Here is a 20,457-nt window from a genome sequence, read left to right on the forward strand (position 1 = left end):
GGGGTGGGGAAGGAGAAAAAAACAAGGGGAAATAGGCTACCTTGCATAATGACTTAGCCACTCCCAGTCTCTATTTAAGCCTAAATTAATAGTATCCAATTTGCAAATGAATTCCAATTCAGCAGTTTCTCGCTGGAGTCTGGATTTGAAGTTTTTTTGTTGTAAGATAGCGACCTTCATGTCTGTGATGGTCTCTGCATATATAATGTCTTCTGTAGTTTCCACAGTATGCATCCGATGAAGTGAGCTGTAGCTCACGAAAGCTCATGCTCAAATAAATTGGTTAGTCTCTAAGGTGCCACAAGTCCTCCTTTTCTTTTTACATTTTATAGCGCTCTAACTTGCTGGCTCAGGGATGTGAAAAATCACCCCCCTGAACACAGCAAGTCAGAGAGCTTTAAAGCGCTAGTGTAAACAGGCTCTGAGTGCTAGGAGCCGCACTCCCAGCACTCAGAGCTAATCCCCTCGTGGAGGTGGAATACCAGGAGCGCTGGGAGACCTCTGTCCCAGCGCTCGCGCACAACCACACTCGCACTTCAAAGCGCTGCTATAGGAGTGCTCACGCGACAGCGCTTTAAAGTTTCCAGTGTAGCCATGCCCTAAGGGCTAGACTGTAATGTTCCTTCTAGTCCTCACTAAAAGACAATGCAGAGAAGGAATCCTTCTCTGCTACCCTCTGGTGAAGAGGAGTGAGTGAGTGAGTGAGAGTGTGAGAGAGAATCAACTACTACCATTGTAGTAGCAGATTACTAACCTCCATATGCTGGCTCAGTTGTTTTGGCTGGCACATTGGGGGATGACATAGCCAATACTTAATATAAAAATGGCCATACTGGATCAGACCAATGATCCATTTAGCCCAGTATCCTGTCCTCCAACAGTGGACAGTGCCAGATGCTTCAAAGGGAATGAACAGAACCAGGAAATTATCACCCTGTCATCATCACCCCCGTCATTCAGTCCCAGCTTCTGGCTTAGGGACACCCAGGGTATGTCTACACTGCATTAAAAACCCATGACTAGCAAATGCTAGTGGACTCGGGCTAAGGGGCTGTTTAATTTCGGTGTAGATGTCTGGGCTCTGGAATCCTCCCCTTGCTCAGGGACCCACAGTCAGGGCTTCAGCCCAAGCCTGAATGTCTTCACTACAATAACCCCTTTGCCCACACCCCTTAGCCTGAGTCAGGTAGCATGGATCAGTCACAGGTTTTTAACTGCAGTGTAGATATACCCCCAGAGCATGGGGTTGTGTCCATGACCATCTTGGCTAATAGTCATTGATTGACCTATCGTCCATGAAGTTACCTAATTCTTTTTTGAACTCAGTTTATACTTTTGGCCTTCACAACATCCCCTGGCAAGAGTTTCACAGCTTGACTGTGCGTTGTGTAAAGAAGTACATCCTTATTTTAGTTTTAAACTTGTTGTCTATTAATTTCATTGGGTAACCCTGACTCATGTGTTATGTGAAAGGGTAAATAAAATTTCCCTATTAACTTTCTCCCCACCATTCATGATTTTATAGACCTCTATCATATGCTCCCTTAGTCATCTCTTTTCTAAGATGAACAAGCATTTTTAATCTCTCCTCAGATGGAAGCTGTTCTGTACTCCTGATAGTTTTTGTTGCCTTTCTCTCAACCTTTTCCAATTCTAATATACCTTTTTTGAGATGGGACAACCTGCACTGCACACAGCTCCAAATCATTTATGAATATGTTGAACAGCACCGGTTCCAGTACAGATCCTGAAGGGACTCTACCATTTACCCTCTCTCCATTATGAACACCACCATTTATTCCTACACTGTTTCCTATCTTTTAACCAGATTCTGATCCATGAGATGACCTTCCCTCTTATTCGATGACTGTTTAATTTGCTTAAGAGTTTTTGGTGTGGGACCTTGTCAAAGGCTTTCTGAAAGTTCAAGTACACGATATCCACTGGATCACCCTTGAACATATGTTTACTGACACCATGTTGACTCTTCCCCAGCATATCATGTTTCTCTGTATGTCTGATAATTTTATCCTTTACTATAGTTTCAACCAATTTGCCTGGTACTGAAGTTAGGCTTACTGGCCCATAGTTGCCAGGAATGTCACTGGAGCCTCTTTTTTAAAATATCACCCATTCCCCTACCCACCTGCTGACAAGAGAAGGTAGGGAAGGAACGAAGGAGGCTGTTCAGACACATAACTCCCCCCTACATCTCTGTGTTAGTGTATAACTGTGGCCATGATCAGGCCCAAACTGACTAGCCAATGATCGTGCATCCAGTGACTACAGTTCATCCCTCAGTATTATCCATATTGCATTTTCAATACTATTTAATATTACAGTAATGTAATATCAAATGACTACTGAATAAAGTTTATGAAAAACAATCCTGAAAGTAATAATACTAAATCCTAAGAGGCATTAAGCACCTGGAACTTCAATTGACTTAAATGGTAGTTAAAGATGCTCAGAACTTCTTTGGAGTTGGAATTGTATTTGCCACTGGTTTTCAGTTGGATTAAAAAAAATTCTGAAAATAACTTCATTACATTAACTCTTTATTATTATATGCAGGATTATGTATCACCTGCATGTAAGATTGTTTTATGAAAAGCTATCTGTTTTTGCGTACTGATTTTTAATTGGATGCACAGTATAAATTCCAATGATGAAAGGCAAATACAAAACCATTTAGTTCTTCAAGGTGTACATGAAGCAGGACCTGTGCAAGTGAAATACCAAACTTTTTTGGTTATAAATTAAACATGCCACTTTAAATTTGAACAAATATTTCAAATAAAATTGTTCTGATACTGTATTGTTCAGAGATATTTGATACATCATACTGATATAGATTCAAAAGGCTAGACTGTTTTCACAGACAAATTTTAAAACAGAAGCCTATCAAATACCTCAAAATCCCTCCGTTTTTCATAAATGGGAATTATAAGTTTGTAGATGTCAGCAATCAGTTCATATCGTTCAGCCTTCCAGAGTCCATCTGCACATTGCTCTAACAATTCCATTAGCACATCCTAAAGTTACAAAAAAGTAAAATTTAGTTGTTTTGCACTGTTTTGTTGTGTCTACATTAAAAGAAAACACAAGGAAAATGGCAGTTTGCTGAAAAACAGATTCCCAAAACAAAAATATGTAAAGGCATTGTGTTTTAAGGCAGAGTATTGGTTTAGAAAAATCCAACACAGTAACAAAAACACACACACAGTTTTGGATGTGAACATACATACTTTGCATTTACTTTATATAACATATTGTTTTTGAGAATATCATGAACTTCAAAGACAACTCAACGTGAGTACACCTAACAAAGGAACGTGCTTGCCTTATAAGGCTTTTGTTCTGGGAATGTTTATATGCAGTCAAGCAAATAAGTTTTATAATCACTTTTCAGAAGCCTTATTATAAAACAAACTTTCTGTTTCTGAGGTGCTTTTTTATGTTCGGTTTGTGAAAACCATTACTAATAAAAAGCCAACTGGATACAACACTTAAATTTTATCGTTTATATTTAGTTTCTACAAGAACTACCCAATTAATTACATTTTCAGTACAATTACCTGCATTACACTAATAGGTATTCATAAATGTGTACTTATTAATGTACATTCTGTGAACTTGAATCTGATATACCATGTCTGAGATGAAGAGGTAAATGACAAGAGCAGGAAAGTTTAAGAAACTGAGAAATATGAGGAAGCAGAAATATGTTGGGCATAACATTCCTGGCTTTCTTTCTTTCTTTTTTTTTTTTAAATTATCTTTCTTGTTGCAAGAAGATTAGTTAAGGCAAATAGTTTATGCACTTAATTATGGTACCATTTTGTACAAGGTAAGTTTTTCTGTTCTATGTACCACTATAACTCTTAATAGTCCAGCACAACATAGAATAGATATTTCATTCAAAAAAACCCACTATGGATTACTTGTCATTAGAGTGTTCATTTTCCATATATTTTTAATGGAATGTTATTACATTAAAAATCATAAGTAAACTTGAACTACAGTAACTCCTCACTTAACATTGTAGTTATGCTCCTGAAAAATGCGACTAAGTGAAACGATGCAAAGCGAATCCAATTTCCCCATAAGAATTAATGTAAATAAGGAGGGTTAGGTTCCAAGGAAATTTTTTTTTTGCCAGACAAAAGGCATTATATACATTTTAAACTATTTTAAACAAGCAATTTAATACAGGCATATGTTTTAAACAGAGGAGGTGCCCCTGCCTTACCCCACACAGGCACAGTCCATTGGCACTGGAGGACAATGAGGCAGGCAAGGAGGCTGAAGGTGCTGTAGTCTAGGACAAGCACGTTGTGCAGCAGTGGCAGCTTCTCCTACTCTGCAAGCACCAGGGGCGGGCTGGGGGGGGGGAGCTCAACCCTCAGCCCGCCCACTTCCCCCCTTCCCCCATGCCCGCATCCTTGACCCGCCTCTTCTCCCCGCCCTTTACTTTGCATGCTGCGTCCTCGCTCATCCCCGCTCCCTCCCCTGCCACCTGAATGTGGCAAAACAGCTGACTGCCCCGGGCAAGAGGGAGGCGCGCTGAGTCCTTGCTCCTCCCCCCTCCCTCCTGCCCGGGGCAATCAGCTGGCTTGCCACGTTCAGGAGTCAGGGGGAGCCTACGCACCAAGTCCTCGCTCTTCCCCCCTCCCTCCTTCCTCCAAAACGCCGCAAGCCAGCTGATTGCAGTGGGCAGAAGGCGGGGGAAGGAGCTGATCCGTGGGGTCTGCCAGCGGGCTGGAGGCACTGTGGGGGTTGGAGGGGGGGCACGTAGGAAGGCTGCCAGCTGTGGAGAAAGCAGGCAGCCAAACAACGTAAGAGTGGAGCATTGCACAACTTTAAACGAGTATGTTCCCTAATTGATCAGCAATGTAACAACGAAACAACATTAACCGGGATGACTTTAAGTGAGGAGTCACTGTATCAAACGAATTCTATCAACTGGAGAACTACACGTACATTTGCAATAATACAGTGAAGAGAAATTGGACAGAGTGTGGAGAAAAGCTAGAATGATAAAGGGTTTGCAGGAAATGGACTCTGAGGCTAGATTAAGGAAATGTATTGTGTGAAAAATATAGGCTGTAGTGATTTATGACGCGGGTATAAAAGTTAATTCAGGACTTCTACAATGACAAAAGGGAAATTGTTCCTATAAATTTGCAATGACTGTATTAGAATTCCAAAGAGAAATAAGAAAAAAATCAGTTTAAATATTACAATAATGAACCAAGTTTATTTCAGGATTGGAGGAATAGGATCGGGTCCTACTGAAAGGTGAACTGTCAGGCTGGAGGGAGGTTACCAGTGGAGTTCCTCAAGGATCGGTTGGGACCAATCTTATTTAATCTTTTTATTACTGACCTCGGCACAAAAAGTGGGAGTGTGCTAATAAAGTCTGCGGATCATACAAAGCTGGGAGGTATTGCCAATTTAGAGAAGGACAGGGATATCCTACAGGAGGATCTGGATGACCTTGTAAACTGGAGTAATAGTAATAGGATGAAATTTAATAGTGAGAAATGTAAGGTCATGCATTTAGGGATTAATAACAAGAATTTTAGTTATAAGCTAGGGATGCATCAATTAGAAGTAACAGAGGAGGAAAAGGACCTTGGGGTATTGGTTGATCATAGGATGACTATGAGCTGCCAATGTGATATGTGAAAAAAGCTAATGCGGTCTTGGGATGCATCAGGACAGGTATTTCCAGTAGGGATAAGGAGGTTTTAGTACAGTTATACAAGGCACTGGTGAGACCTCACCTTGAATACTGTGTGCAGTTCTGGTCTCCCATGTTTAAGAAGGATGAATTCAAACTGGAACAGGTACAGAGAAGGGCTATTAGGGATGGTCCGAGGAATGGAAAACTTGTCTTATGAAAGGAGACTCAGGGAGCTTGGCTTGTTTAGCCTAACTAAAAGAAGGTTGAGGGGAGATATGATTGCTCTCTATAAATAATCAGAGGGATAAATGCCGGAAGAGAGAGGAATTATTTAAGCTCAGTACCAATGTGGACACAAGAACAAATGGATATAAACTGGCCACCAGGACTATTTAGACTAGAAATTAGACGAAGGTTTCTAACCATCAGAGGAGTGAAGTTTTGGAATAGGCACTGCTTCCCTTGGAAGGCTATCTGGCTTTAAGATTAAACTCAATAAGTTTATGGAGGAGATGGTATGATGGGATAATATGGTTTTGGTAATTAAATATTCATGGTAAATAGGCCCAATGGCCTGTGATGGGATATTAGATGGGGTGGGATCTGAGTTACCCAGGAAAAAATTTTCTGTAGTATCTGGCTGATGAATCTTGCACACATGCTCAGAGTTTAGCTGATCGCCATATTTGGGGTCGGGAAGGAATTTTCCTCCAGGGCAGATTGGAAGAGGCCCTGGAGGTTTTTTGCCTTCCTCTGTAGCATGGGGCACGGGTCATTTGCTGGAGGATTCTCTGCTCCTTGAAGTCTCTAAACTACGATTTGAGGACTTCAGATATAGCACAGATATAGGTGAGGTTTTTTTGCAGGAGTGGTGGGTGAAATTCTGTGGCCTGCATCGTGCAGGAGGTCAGACTAGATGATCATAATGGTCCCTTCTGACCTAAATATCTATGAATAAGTAAAATATTTTATGTGGCCATATTAGAAATTACATTTGTTTCATATGAATTAACAGAGTTACAGACACCAGCAGATTTAACCAAGTATACAAAATTGTTACATAAGTAAAATGTTAACATAATATTAGCCTTGTATACAAGCTTTATTTGTTAGCACAAAATTATGGCCAAAGTATTTTATTTCAGTAAGTGGTATTTACATGAACTATTTTTCATTCTAAGCAGTTTCAATAGTTGCGGTAAGATTTGGCAATCATTTAAAATTTTTCTTTCATTTGCTTTGTTTGGGTCACCATTTAATGTTTAGAAATACTGTGTCTATAGTTTGCATGCATTTCAATACATTAAAGAGAAACTAGTTTCATAATATGGTAACTTTTTTGACTATATATTCTTTCTCTCATCCTGTTTTGCTTTTCCATTCCATTGGTCATCTGTAGACTACTAGACTAGTGGACTATAAAATTTAAAAAGGGAGAGACGAAATTTTAAAATGGTGAATGTATTCGCCTCTCCTCACCCAGTTCTGATGTATTTGTTATTCCAAATTAGGCTATATATATGTATATATATATATATATCTTTTTTTAAAGAAATTATATATAGAATGCATTGTTGGGCCTGACACAGGTCACTGTAGGGCATAAAATCATCTTTGCTCTCTTCTTCTCTCTAGCTGTGCCTTCTGTGCTCTGCCTTGTTGGAGGAAGAACACAGAATTACCTAAGGCATTTAACAGGGGCATGATCAGGACCATAATCTTTAATTTTCTATCTGTAGACATCAGGATACGTGATTGTGCAAGAGCTGATTTACAACTTTAGCACTTTAACTGTGTTGCTAGATGTAGCGTACTCTTTCTTCTACCGTGTACTGAGGTATGTAATGCCATATTCATGAAGTTCAAGTGCTGCATTTTTTGTGGACAGCATGGTGGGGCTGCAGTGTTTATTCCTCTTATAATGTGGCTTAAAGTACACTGTACAATGGTAACCACACTTTTTTATCTTCCACTTATTTTTATATGACTTGACACTATGAACTTGTATATTGCTATTTAACTACTTTAATTCTAGGAAATCAGAAGTACTTATCCCTTCAGTCACATGATGGAATAACAGACATTCATTATTATTGATGAGTTCATTACTTGTGATCTAGCTGTGCTTTTGGTGATGGGGAAGGGGACACTGTTTTTAGATGCTCTAGAGGTGAAACAGAAACATTTGATTATTTCCCCTCCTTAAAATGAAATTGTAGGTTACACCGTTCAAGATATTTGTAAAGGCTTATCACCTGACTACTGCTACATTTATGCTAGACTGGTCTAATTTTTCCTCAATTAAGTATGTTAAGATGCTCCTCCCCATCTCTCCTTTACATGTACACTTAGGTACTTTATAACCCCCTCAGTTCTATCATTTTGTGATAATCTTGTGAACTATAGACCTTGTTAAAGGTTTATTTATTTATGTCCGAGAGATGAAACGGGCAAAACCACATTCAAATATGACTGATAAAGAATAGCCTTATGCCATAAGTTCAGTTATCTCTCAATGTTGCTTGTTTCCATGCTTCTTGTTTGTGCTTCCGAGATAAAAGAAAGTATTAGAGTTCATATTAATACATACATTAAAATCACTAAACCATAGAATTTACTGTTATCCTCAAATTCTAACTTCATTTTTACAATCATATTTGTTGGATTTCTATTGCTTGTCAGATGCTCAAAACTAAACAAGCATCGCTACTATACAGTATGTTATATTTACCTGTGAAAAATATAACTATCAGAGACTGCTTACAGTACAAGAGCACTGATTTTTTTAAACATGCCACCACAAAGTCACACTAGGCAAAGAAACTCTGGTCTTAACCTGTAATTTTTCTTCTCTGAAACAGTACGTTAATCTTGGACATATGGGTGGATCTGCTCTCCAACAGGGAACTTGAAGGCAGTACTGATGACTTCCAGCAGGAGGCACTAAAACTCACCCACCAACTGCTCCTCAAAACAATTTACTTGACTAATTACAGGTGAGACCCTACCAATTTCACAGCTGTGAAAAACGTGTCACGGACTGTGAAATAAGCCCTTCCTTGTGAACTCTGATCTCCCCCTTGCTGCTGGACTGGGGAGTGACAGGACTTGTCCTTCCCTTGCATGGCAGCTCTAGGGGGTGGGGATGGGAGATCAGACCCACCTCTGAGTGCCTCCCGCTTCTGCAGGAAGCTACAGTGCTGGGCAGCAGCCCTGAAGGTTTCTGCAGCTGGAGGAGGCTTATTGATGTGGGTCCGAACTCCCCCTGCTGCCAGAAAAGGGACCCCCACGGTTACAAAACCGTTAAATTTCAGATGTAAACATCTGAAAAGGTGAAACTGACCAATTTAAAAATCCTCTGGCTGTGAAATTGATCAATATGGACTGTGAATTTGGTTGGGATAAGTAACACCATAAGGAGCTGGTTAAAAACAACCAATTCCTTTTGATAATACAAACCTCTCAGTGCTTTCATTTAACTGCATTATTTTCTTCTCAGAACCTTACTATTTCAGAGAATGGAAATTTTGGTACATGCTCATTTTCTTTCTGTGAAGATCTCCACTAGTTCTTCACGTCTGTGTTGTCTCTGTCTGTCATAAATATAAAGGGAAGGGTAAACCCCTTAAAATCCCTCCTGGCCAGGGGAAAGCTCCTCTCACCTGTAAAGGGTTAAGAAGCTAAAGGTAACCTCGCTGGCACCTGACCAAAATGACCAATGAGGAGACAAGATACTTTCAAAAGCTGGGAGGAGGGAGAGAAACAAAGGGTCTGGGTCTGTCTGTAGTCGTCTTGGCCGGGGACAGAACAGGAATGGAGTCTTAGAACTTTTAGTAAGTAATCTAGCTAGGTATGTGTTAGATTATGATTTCTTTAAATGGCTGAGAAAAGAATTGTGCTGAATAGAATAACTATTTCTGTCTGTGTATCTTTTTTGTAACTTAAGGTTTTGCCTAGAGGGGTTCTCTATGTTTTTGAATCTAATTACCCTGTAAGATATCTACCATCCTGATTTTACAGGGGGGATTTCTTTATTTCTATCTACTTCTATTTTTTATTAAAAGTCTTCTTGTAAAACACTGAATGCTTTTTCATTGTTCTCAGATCCAAGGGTTTGGGTCTGTGGTCACCTATGCAAATTGGTGAGGCTTTTTATCCAACATTTCCCAGGAAAGGGGGGGTGCAAGTGTTGGGAGGATTGTTCATTGTTCTTAAGATCCAAGGGTCTGGGTCTGTAGTCACCTAGGCAAATTGGTGAGGCTTTTTACCAAACCTTGTCCAGGAAGTGGGGTGCAAGGTTTTGGGAAGTATTTTGGGGGGAAGGACGCGTCCAAACAGCTCTTCCCCAGTAACCAGTATTAGTTTGGTGGTGGTAGCGGCCAGTCCAAGGATAACGGGGGTAATATTTTGTACCTTGGGGAAGTTTTGACCTAAGCTGGTAAAGATAAGCTTAGGAGGTTTTTCATGCAGGTCCCCACATCTGTACCCTAGAGTTCAGAGTGGGGGAGGAACCGTGACACTGTCTACAGTGGATCCAGAGGCAGCTGAAAATGTTGCTTAGAAAGTACCAAACTCATTCCTGCTGCCATCTGAATGAGTACTTCCAAAATGATATAATAAACTTCTTTAGATGAATTTCAGCATAAACCTTCCTTCTTTAAATCTTCAACTATGACTTCAATTCCTCCCTGTCTACATAAGGTTTCCAATATGCACTAAGATCAAAACAAACGTACTTTTATTTTTTTTTCATTTTGGGAAGGACTAGCAGAGATGTTAATCACAGAAAGGAAATTTTCAACAGATATCAAATTTTTCCATTCTATTTTGATAACACCTTCACTTGTCCATTGAGACTAGGAAGTTAGTGTTCAGATTCTTAAAGAGGGGAAAAAAGGCAAGAAGAGAGAGAGAGAAAATCCCCCTCTCTAATAATACTTCCTGTGTAGATGCTGTAGAGATATCTTAGTTGAAGATTATAATTTAGAGATGCTGTCATAAATATAAAGGGAAGGGTAAACCCCTTAAAATCCCTCCTGGCCAGAGGAAAAATCCTCTCACCTGTAAAGGGTTAAGAAGCTAAAGGTAACCTCGCTGGCACCTGACCAAAATGACCAATGAGGAGACAAGATACTTTCAAAAGCTGGGAGGAGGGAGAGAAACAAAGGGTCTGTGTGTCTGTCGGTATGCTGCTTTTGCCGGGGATAGAACAGGAATGGAGTCTTAAAACTTTTAGTAAGTAATCTAGCTAGGTATGTGTTAGATTATGATTTCTTTAAATGGCTGAGAAAAGAACTGTGCTGAATAGAATGACTATTTCTGTCTGTGTGTCTTTTTTGTAACTTAAGGTTTTGCCTAGAGGGATTCTCTATGTTTTGAATCTAATTACCCTGTAAGGTATCTACCATCCTGATTTTACAGAGGTGATTCCTTTACTTCTATTTCTATTAAAAGTCTTCTTGTAAGAAAACTGAATGCTTTTTCATTGTTCTCTAATTCAAGGGTTTGGGTCTGTGGTCACCTATGCAAATTGGTGAGGATTTTTACCAAACCTTTCCCAGGAAGTGGGGTGCAAGGGTTGGGAGGATTTTGGGGGGAAAGACATGTCCAAACTACGTTTCCCAGTAAACCCAGTTAGAGTTTGGTGGTGGCAGTGGATATTCCAAGGACAAAGGATAAAATTAATTTGTACCTTGGGGAAGTTTTAACCTAAGCTGGTAAAAGTAAGCTTAGGAGGTTTTCATGCAGGTCCCCACATCTGTACCCTAGAGTTCAGAGTGGGGGAGGAACCTTGACAGATGCTCCCTCAAAAGGGACAATATTATGAACATAGGAATTTGGAGATTTTCCCTGGAGGCGGGGGTTGGGAACACTGTGCAGCAGTTCACCAGAGATGTTCTCCAGTTTGTTTTATTGAAGTTTTATTCCTCTCTCATTCACTGGTTTGTTATTTAATGAACCCCAAGATCGTTACAGATGCTTGCGCAAAAGAATGAAAAATCTAACTTTCAGTGTTTTACAAAGATAAACAGCAATATGTACCTTGCTGCTTTGTAGTTTTTTTTCCCTGAAGAGAAGTTCTCTCTGCCCAAGATGCACCTAGAGATCTGCTATGTGCTCTGGAATGGAATGTTGGCTAGAGAATTAACATTTGTTTCCCCTGAGGCAGCACTGTACCGATATCCATCCAGAGAATATTTAGATTGACCTGGTATCTCCAGAGGTGAAATGAAAACATTTTGAATTTCTTGTAGAAAAGTTTGTTTTAAATGGATATTCCTGGTTGTGCTAAAGTGTTTGCACCTTATGCTTAGAATGCAGACAGAGGGAAGGCAGGATAATTTCCTGTGATGAGAAACACAAATTTATCTTTGTAAGGAATGACAAAGGGGCTTATATAATACAATCTCATTATTATAAATTGTGCAGTAGAGTTCTTGCATTTAGAGATACGCACGCTCTGAAATCCTCCCTGGTGAGTCCGACGACAGAGACTCCAAGTGCGGAGACCACGGCGGTGCCGAGTGGGATGGTGCAAGGGAACAGTGCCGCAGGGATGGTGAGTGGTGCTTTATCATCACAGGCTTGCCTCTGGATGGTGCCATGCCTTGAGGTGCCGGAAGTCTGTCCTGCCTGGCGGGGGACTGCTGTGCCATGATGGCAATCGGGTCCCTGGTCACCTCAAATGTATCCGGGGTGGAAGGGAGCTCCAACTCCTTCATCTGACACTCTCTAGCAGGAGAGTGCAACTGTTCTGAATTCGAAAGACCCCTCTGCAGGCCCACAGTCAATGGTGTCGTTTCCTGCAAGAGAGGTGCTGAGTGCCCCTGCACGGGACCCACACCGCTAGCGCTGTCAGTCTCGGCTGCTCTCACCGTGGGCAAGTGCTGTCTATCAGTCTTCTTGTGCTGCTTATGTGGCACCAGTGAATGCGAGTGGTGCCATGTTACCACCATGGGTTTTGGCACTGGGGAGTGACAGTGCCGAGGGACTCTATGCATATTGTCCTTCGGTGCTGTAGCTTCTCTAACGGAGACCGGAGTGCTCCACACAAAGGTGTCGGTGCCAAGTCCTGCTGGCCTGGGGCCAGCTCGGGACAGAGGGCTGCCTCCATGAGGAGCTGCTTGAGCCTGAAGTCCCTTTCCTTTTTCGTTCTCGGGCAGAACCCTTGGCAGATCTTTCAGCCATCCGTTTGATGTGCCTCCGCCAGACACTTTAGGCAGGCGTCATGGGGCTTGCCCCGTGGCATGGGCTTGTGGAAGGTTCCACATGGTTTAAAGCCTTGGGATTGAGGCATGGCTGCGAACCCCAAGAGGGGAAGGAACTGGGGTGGGGGGAACCCCCAACTCCAACTACTAACTACTGTAACAAACACTAACTATTTAACTATTTACAGGCTGACAAAACAGAGATATTAAGGGAAACACTTGCCGAAGCAAGAGAGACACTCAGCTCCAATGACCATCACTGGCAGTAAGAAGGAACTCAAGAGGCGGCAGGTCAGAAGGAACATATACACACCGCCATAAAGGTGAGTTGGCTCCAGAGGGTTCCACAGCTGACCGGACGGACACCACTGGGGAAAAACCTTCTGACGACTGTACACGTGGTGCACACACATCTATGTGGAATCGACATGAGCAAGCACTGGAAGAAGCACAGATACTTCCTTGAGTGGGATCTCTTAGCTCTGTGCCACCTGTTTAAACAGTTCTTGGAACTGCTTAAAATCATCATCAGCAGTGGGAGGTGGGGGCATTTTGGCTTCATCTCGTGACGATGAGGAATTATGTGCTTTTGATGTTGTGTCCTGCTCTGTGCCCTCCCTCCCTCTTGTCCTGTTTCATGTTGGACTTCAGAAGTATCTGGTATGGAGAATGGTGGTGGTTATCTTATCCTACTTCTATGTGGGGTGGGAGGTTGGTTATAAGGTGCCCTGTAGGCTGCCCCTGAGTCCCAGTGTGACCATTGCATGGGGAAGGGCATGGGTGGGCATATCCATGGCTGTCCATACCAAGGCTGCATATCTTGTCCATATTGGACCATTGATCGCACAGGTCCCAAAGATGATCTGGTTTCAATTGGTGAAGAGTGGTGTGAGAGGACGACACCCTCTTTGTGCTCATCGTCCTTGTTGCTAGAGAATGGTGGGGCGTTGGGTGAGGCTGATTGTTCAGGTGCTGTATGCTCCAGGGGGCCATCGGTGCCGAGGAGTGGAGAGACTGGTATGGAGAACACCAGGATGTGTCTATGGTTTAGTAAATAGTGTGGTGCTGGCGGTTTTGTGCCATTGCTAACAGTGCCAGTGCTTTTGATGGTACTGTGGGTGGTGCTGAGGCTTTGTAACTTGACTTGGTTGGTGCTGGTGGTGCCATCTTTGCCCTCTCTGCTGGTGCCGATGAAACTGTCGGCGTGGGTAGTGGTTGCATAGCCACCTGTGACAGCTTTGGTGCTGTTTCTTTCACTGGTGGTGTTGGTGCTGCAGAAGAGATGGTAGGTTTAGACGTGCTTCTAGACTCCTTGTCTTTACTATAGGACTCGACAGAGGTCCCTGTGCCTTGAAGGTGCATACCCCTGGAGCGGTTGGCACCGAAGACAGAAACCTGGCAGGAAACAGTTTCTTTTTTGTTGGCTCTCTCTGTCGTGAGGTTGTAGCTCTTTTCCTCAAGCTTTTTGAGGAATGAGCCTTGTCTTTCGCTGAGGTTGAGAAACCCAGGGATCGCCCTGTAGAAAGGGTCTGTTGTCCGGGGTCTGAGGCCAGGCAGAGAGATTTCTCCATAAGTATGGACTTCAGGTGTAGGTCTTGATTCCACCTGGTTTTGGTCTTCAAGTTGCTACAGTGAGTGCACTTTTGGGGAATATGCAACTCACCAAGGCAGCGGATGCAGAGGGAATGTCCGTCTGAGATGGGCATAGTGTTTCAGCACAAGCCACATCTTTTGAAACCTGGAGAACCAGGCATAGTTGAGTGCGGTTTTAAATAATATTTTTTTTTGTAAATAACTAAGACTAATACTAACTATATACTGAAACAAACTATTTCTAACTATGTTTTCTAGATCTGACCCTGGCTGACGGGACCCCACTATGGAGCTCCACTTTTGGGTGAGCACGGTTGAGGTTGGGGCACGGGCGCTCTAGATGAGGCGCCAATGGCACCACAAGACAGCCACTGTGCATGCATAATCCAGATGGACACTAATGCTGAAATTCTCTGCTCTACGTTGCAGGTATGCACCCACTCCTGAAGTGGAGCACCCCGAGGGACATCACTCGGAGAAGAATATATATATATTGAGAGAGAGAGAGAGACAGACTCAGACCTGAAGGATATAAGAGAGTAGTAGAAGGCAGGTACATCAGCCTCAGAAGGAGCAGGTCCCTGTTCCCTGGATAGCCAAACAAAGGCTACTCCAGGCCAATCAAGACATCTGATGCCAATTAACCAGTTAAGGTTGTTAGGCTAATGCCAGCACCTGACCCCAATTAACTGGCAAAGGGTCAGTTAAGGCCATTAGGCTAATGGAGACAGCTGGAACCAATCAAGGTCTCACTCATACTGCCCAAAAGCTCTCCTTTCCAGTTCCCTTGAGAGTGCCTAGGTGAAAGGAGCCGGAGGAGAGGAAGCACTGCTGTATCCTGAGGTAAGGGTGAAGCTAGGAAAAGGGGACCATGGTGAAGTGGCCCAGGGAATCAAAGCAGCTTCAGTGGTGAAGGGAAATCAGCCAACAGCTGCTACCATTAGGGTCCTTGGGCTGGAACCCAGAGTAGAGGGTGGGCCTGGGTTCTCCCCCCGTCCCCCCCCCCGTGCACCCATGCTCTACAGAAATCCCCTTGAGAGGGGAAGCAGGCCTCGGTCCAGTCAGGAGGCCGAACTGTGCCTACTGAGCGCTATGGAGTGACAAAGACTGTGGGATATTTCCCGTTCCCATTTCTGGCCTGTGATGAAAGTAACTCAATAGGCTGTGACTCTTGCCGCTACACTGTGAAAAGAAGATCACACTGGGGCCTTAGTGAGTTTCTGAGGCCACTGAATCTGCCCGGAAGTGTGGGACCCACCAATACACACACATACACACATATAAAAATAATAATTCTCCGTGGGTATTCCTTCCATGTATTGGAGTGTGAATTGCTCACAGTGACTAACATGATATCCTTCTGATTCTCCAGGGAGATTTGGTGGTACATTTCATTTTCCCTGCACTGCACATTGACCATATTACACTGTAGATCTGTTAAAAAAGTCTACACAATTGACTTATTTTAAAAAAAAAACAGATTTGATTTTTTTTTTGGAAAATTCCCATAAGTAGGCCTGTAATGGGGGAAAAAGCCCAAGCAGTTTCCGATTGTTACAATTAAACATCTAGGACATTATAAATGGTGGTCAGTTTTGAAATATTCCTTGAACACATACTAGTCATTTTCTCTTACACTAATGGTTCTCAACCTTTTTGGGCTGAGGACCCATTTGTAAATCTTAATGGCCTGTCGCAAACCAGTAAATAACTTTAGTGCAAAAAAGTTTGGCTTACTAAATATTTCTTAACCACGATACCTAATAAACACATTAACATAATAAGTACTATATAAGTACATCATGTGTACAATAGTGGCAGATCCTGTGGCTCCTGTTCCATGGGGCTGGCTGGACTCGTTCCCTGCTCTGGGTGTTGCAACCTCTGGGCCATTCAGGTTTTAGGAGCGGCCTTGTCAAATCTGGGTAAGCAGCAATGCGATCTGGCACCTGGGGTCACAGTGCTACTCACAAAAGTTTGGCCCAGCCATCCCCCTGTCATCATGCCGGAGGGGTGACTAGGCCAATCCTGAGCAGTGCTGTGATCCTGTGTACCAGGTCACAATGACTGGATTGGGGTGCTGAGCCCAGCCAGCCCTGCAGGACTGGAGTTGCAGGAGCTGCTGCTGTGGGGTGAGCGTGGGGAGGCAAATAAGCCCTTGTGGAATGTGCCGGGGCTGGAAGGTTGGCCAACTTGTAGCAGGTGCAGGAGGTGATCCACAATGAGATCCTCTGCGATGAAACCGGAAGACCTTTTATATGGTTTACCACCGCCACAAACAGCTGGTTCAATTTTTGGAACAACTTTGTGTGCTCTATGTAAAAGGTGAGCGCCCGAACGTCCAGTGAGTCGAGTCTTTGCTCCCGGCTGCTCGCATGAGGTTTAGGGTAAAAACAGGCAGGAAAATATTCTGGTTGGAGTGAAACTGGGACACAACCTTCGGAAGGAAAGCAGGGTGAAGTCTAAACTGTACCTTGTCGTTAAAGAAAACCATGTAGGGAGGGTGTCATAGTTCCTTCCCCACTCTGAACTCTAGAGTACAGATGTGGGGACCCGCATGAAAGACCCTCTAAGTTTATTCTTACCAGTTTAGGTTAAAAGCTGCCACCACTAAAGTGTTACACAAAGAACAGGGGAAGTGCCCACTTGGAAAGGTCTCCCCCCAAAAATATCCCCCCAAGCACTACACCCCCTTTCCTGGGGAAGGCTGGATAAAAATCCTCACCAATTTGCATAGGTGAACACAGATCCAAACTGTTGGATCTTAAGAACAATGAAAAAAACAATCAGGTTCATAAAAGAAGAATTTTAATAGAAGTAAAAAGAATCACCTCTGTAAAATCAGGATGGTAAATACCTTACAGGGTAATCAGATTCAAAACAGAGAATCCCTCTAGGCAAAACCTTAAGTTACAAAAAGACACAAAAACAGGAATATACATTCCATTCAGCACAACTTAGTTTATCCGCCATTTAAACAAAACAGAATCTAATGCATATCTAACTAGATTGCTTACTAACTCTTTACAGGAGTTCTGACCTGCATTCCTGCTCTGGTCCCGGCAAAAGCATCACACAGACAGAGATGCCTTAGTTTCCGCCCCCCCGCAGATTTGAAAGTAACTTGTCTCCTCATTGGTCATTTTGGTCAGGTGTCAGCGAGGTTATCCTAGCTTCTTAACCCTTTACAGATGAAAGGGTTTTGTCTCTGGCCAGGAGGGATTTTATAGTTCTGTATACAGAAAGGTGATTACCCCTCCCTTTGTATTTATGACAGAGGGTCAGAGGTGAGGACCTTAAGTTCTGAAACACTCCTTGCCGAAGTAATGGAGACTAGAAAGGCAACCTTCCATGAGGCCCCATCAGTTTGGAGAGAAACAGGTTGAGATCCCACGCAGGGATCGGCTGCCGAACCTGTGGATACAGATGCTCCAGACGTCTGAAGAAGTGGCCAACCCTGCGGTTGGCGAAAACGGAGTGCCCGATCACTCCTGGGTGCAATGCAGAGATATCTGCCAAGTGCACCTCGATGAAAGAAGCTGCCAGACCTTGCTGCTTAAGGTGTAACAGGTACTCCAAGATGAAAGGAATAGAGGCCTGCAATGACGGAGTATGGCCCTGGGAGCACCAGACTGCAAACCTTTTCCACTTGGCCAGATAGTGGACCAAGTTGAGGGCTTCCTACCAAGCAGGACCTACCTAACCGACTGCGAGCACATGAGCTCCGTGGGGTTTAACCATGAAGCTTCCAGGCCAAGAGGCGAAGAGACTGAAGGTCTGGGTGACGAAGGCGACCATGGTCCTAGGTGATCAGGTCCGGAAGTAGGGGCAACGCGATAGGGGTGCCCACTGAAAGTTTCAGGAGCGTGATGTACCGGTGCCACCATTATGACCATCACTTTGTCCCTCTGGATTTTGAGCAGGATCTTGTGCACAAGCAGAAATGGCGGGAACGCGTACAACAGATGATCTGACTGGGGAGGAGAAATGCGTTCGCAATAGAGCCTTGGCTCTGGTTCTGAAAGGAGCAGATCTACAGGCACTTCCTGTTGCCCTGAGTGGCGAAGAGGTCAATGTGGGGAGTTCCCCACCTCTGGAAAACAGTGCCAGCTCCCGAATTTTTGGTTCCAGGAGCTCCCCCACAGGATGCCCCTCAGTGGTGGCTTCCAGGGCACAAGCCCTCGATGCAGGGGTTGGTCCCTGTCCTGCTTTGGAACTGGGGAGTGAGACCAGTGCCTTGCAGTCTCCACTGGCTTCGGTGCCAGGGAGCACCAGTGCTGAGGGTCTCTGTGCCCAGAGTCTTTCCTCAGCACCACTTCTCTTATGGAGGCCGGAGTGCTCTGCACAGAGGCGAAAGTCCCACTCCTTTTTAGCTCTGGGGTAAAATTCTCTGCAAATCTTGCATCAAGTGTCTGGGGGAGATGCACCAGACTGACCGGTACACCTCCCCCAGACACTTGATGCAAGAGTCGTGGGGGTTGCCCACTGGCATGGGCTTGTGGCAGGACTTGAATCCTTGGGATAGAGGCATGCCCCGAGTCCCAAGGGGAAGCAGGAAAGTCTGAGTGGGAAAGACCCCTCCTCCCCCATGCCTACTAACTAACTAGCTACCTAACTATAGCTAAACTATCAAAACTGTGAGAGACTCTAAACTATATAGAATGAGCATGGAAGAACTAGGGGAACACTTGCCAAAGCAAGCCATCACAGTTCTAATGAGTGTCATGGGTGGTAAGAAGGAAATGAGGAGGCACTGGGTCGGCAGGGTCATATACTGAGCGCCACTCCAGGGGGCTCCACAGCCGACCCAATGGGTGCTGCTATGAAAAAACTTTCCAACAACTGTGCACATGGCATGCGCACACCTAACTGGAATCCACATGAGCAATCACTTGAAGAAGTTTTGATACTTCTGGGTTCCTAAAGTCAGAAGATCTTGGGAGTGTAGGCTTTGTAATCCTCCAAAGATGGCCTTAATAAGCACTGCTCAAATGGGACAAAGTGGTTATACTCCTACTTTATCAATCTTTTATGAATTGGCAGAAGTGAAAATATACAGATGGTAAATCAATCTATACCTTCACCCCAATTCAAACACATGGTATAAGTTAAATAACGTAATCAGATTACTAGTAGACATTACATAAATCTAAATCTACATCTTTGTTGGTGAAGTGGTCAAAATCTTTACTATGGTTAGTTCTGGATAGTATATAAAACAATCATCTTGTAGTTTGTCAGTTAGCATATTTTTTTTACCCCATGTAACAGTCTTTTTTACTTGTTTTTATGTACTTAGTTACTCTCTTTAGGTTACCTTTTTTTTTTCTTTGAGGATTTTGAACTACTGAAATGCTGCTGTTATTTTTCCAGAAATGTATACCCAGTTATTTAAAGGCTGGTCAGCTCAGTTAATCCATTTTATAATTAACTCCAAGAGTGAAATAGACAAATTTGAAAAATCATAAGATTAACACTGTAAAAGCAACAATTGTTTACGAGAGTTGATTTTAATAAATATGAATTTTGTTTACTCACTTCATTGAAGTGAACATCTTGCATCCCAACATCCTCCATCATTGAAGCCTCTTCATCTATATTTGGTGTGATTATTCTGAAAGTGGTACAGCCTTGCTTAAACATTCCTATTATTGAAAAAGAAAAATATACACATTAAATTCATTGCTATCCAAATATTTTTGTCCTTTCATTAGGATTACGTTAAGTCACGGTGCACCAGTTTTGACGGGACAGAAAATCCATGCTAATGTATCTGAATGCACCTACTACCAAAATGATAAAATAAAATTTGCAATGTGCTCAATGAATTATTTAAACCAACACATATCTTTAATATTTACTTTGGACATTGGAAGTAGTAAAAATTTCAGCAATATTTCTATTCTCTTTCCTCCAAAAAACCAAGGTGGTCAGGACCAATGTATTAATGGATAATATTCATTTATG

At 43.0% G+C, this 20,457-nt stretch overlaps 1 protein-coding gene across 23 annotated transcripts in view; it reads right to left on the reverse strand.

The window, feature by feature from the left end:
* The window catches only part of DOCK9 (dedicator of cytokinesis 9), a 335,502-nt gene that overhangs the window by 20,854 nt on the left and 294,191 nt on the right, over positions 1-20,457 (reverse strand). For all 23 annotated transcript variants that reach the window (XR_012159418.2, XM_073348476.2, XM_073348365.2 and 20 more), the window contains 2 exons: positions 20,029-20,135; positions 2,913-3,035 (listed from right to left, as the gene is read on the reverse strand). Coding sequence is in view for 22 of the 23 variants with exons in the window: in XM_073348476.2 (XP_073204577.1) it covers positions 2,913-3,035; positions 20,029-20,135 (230 nt within the window). In the remaining variant the exon portion in view is untranslated. The remainder of the gene's footprint in view (positions 1-2,912; positions 3,036-20,028; positions 20,136-20,457) is intronic.

This window comes from Lepidochelys kempii, chromosome 1 (genome assembly GCF_965140285.1).
Source record: "Lepidochelys kempii isolate rLepKem1 chromosome 1, rLepKem1.hap1, whole genome shotgun sequence".
NCBI lineage: Eukaryota > Metazoa > Chordata > Testudines > Cheloniidae > Lepidochelys > Lepidochelys kempii.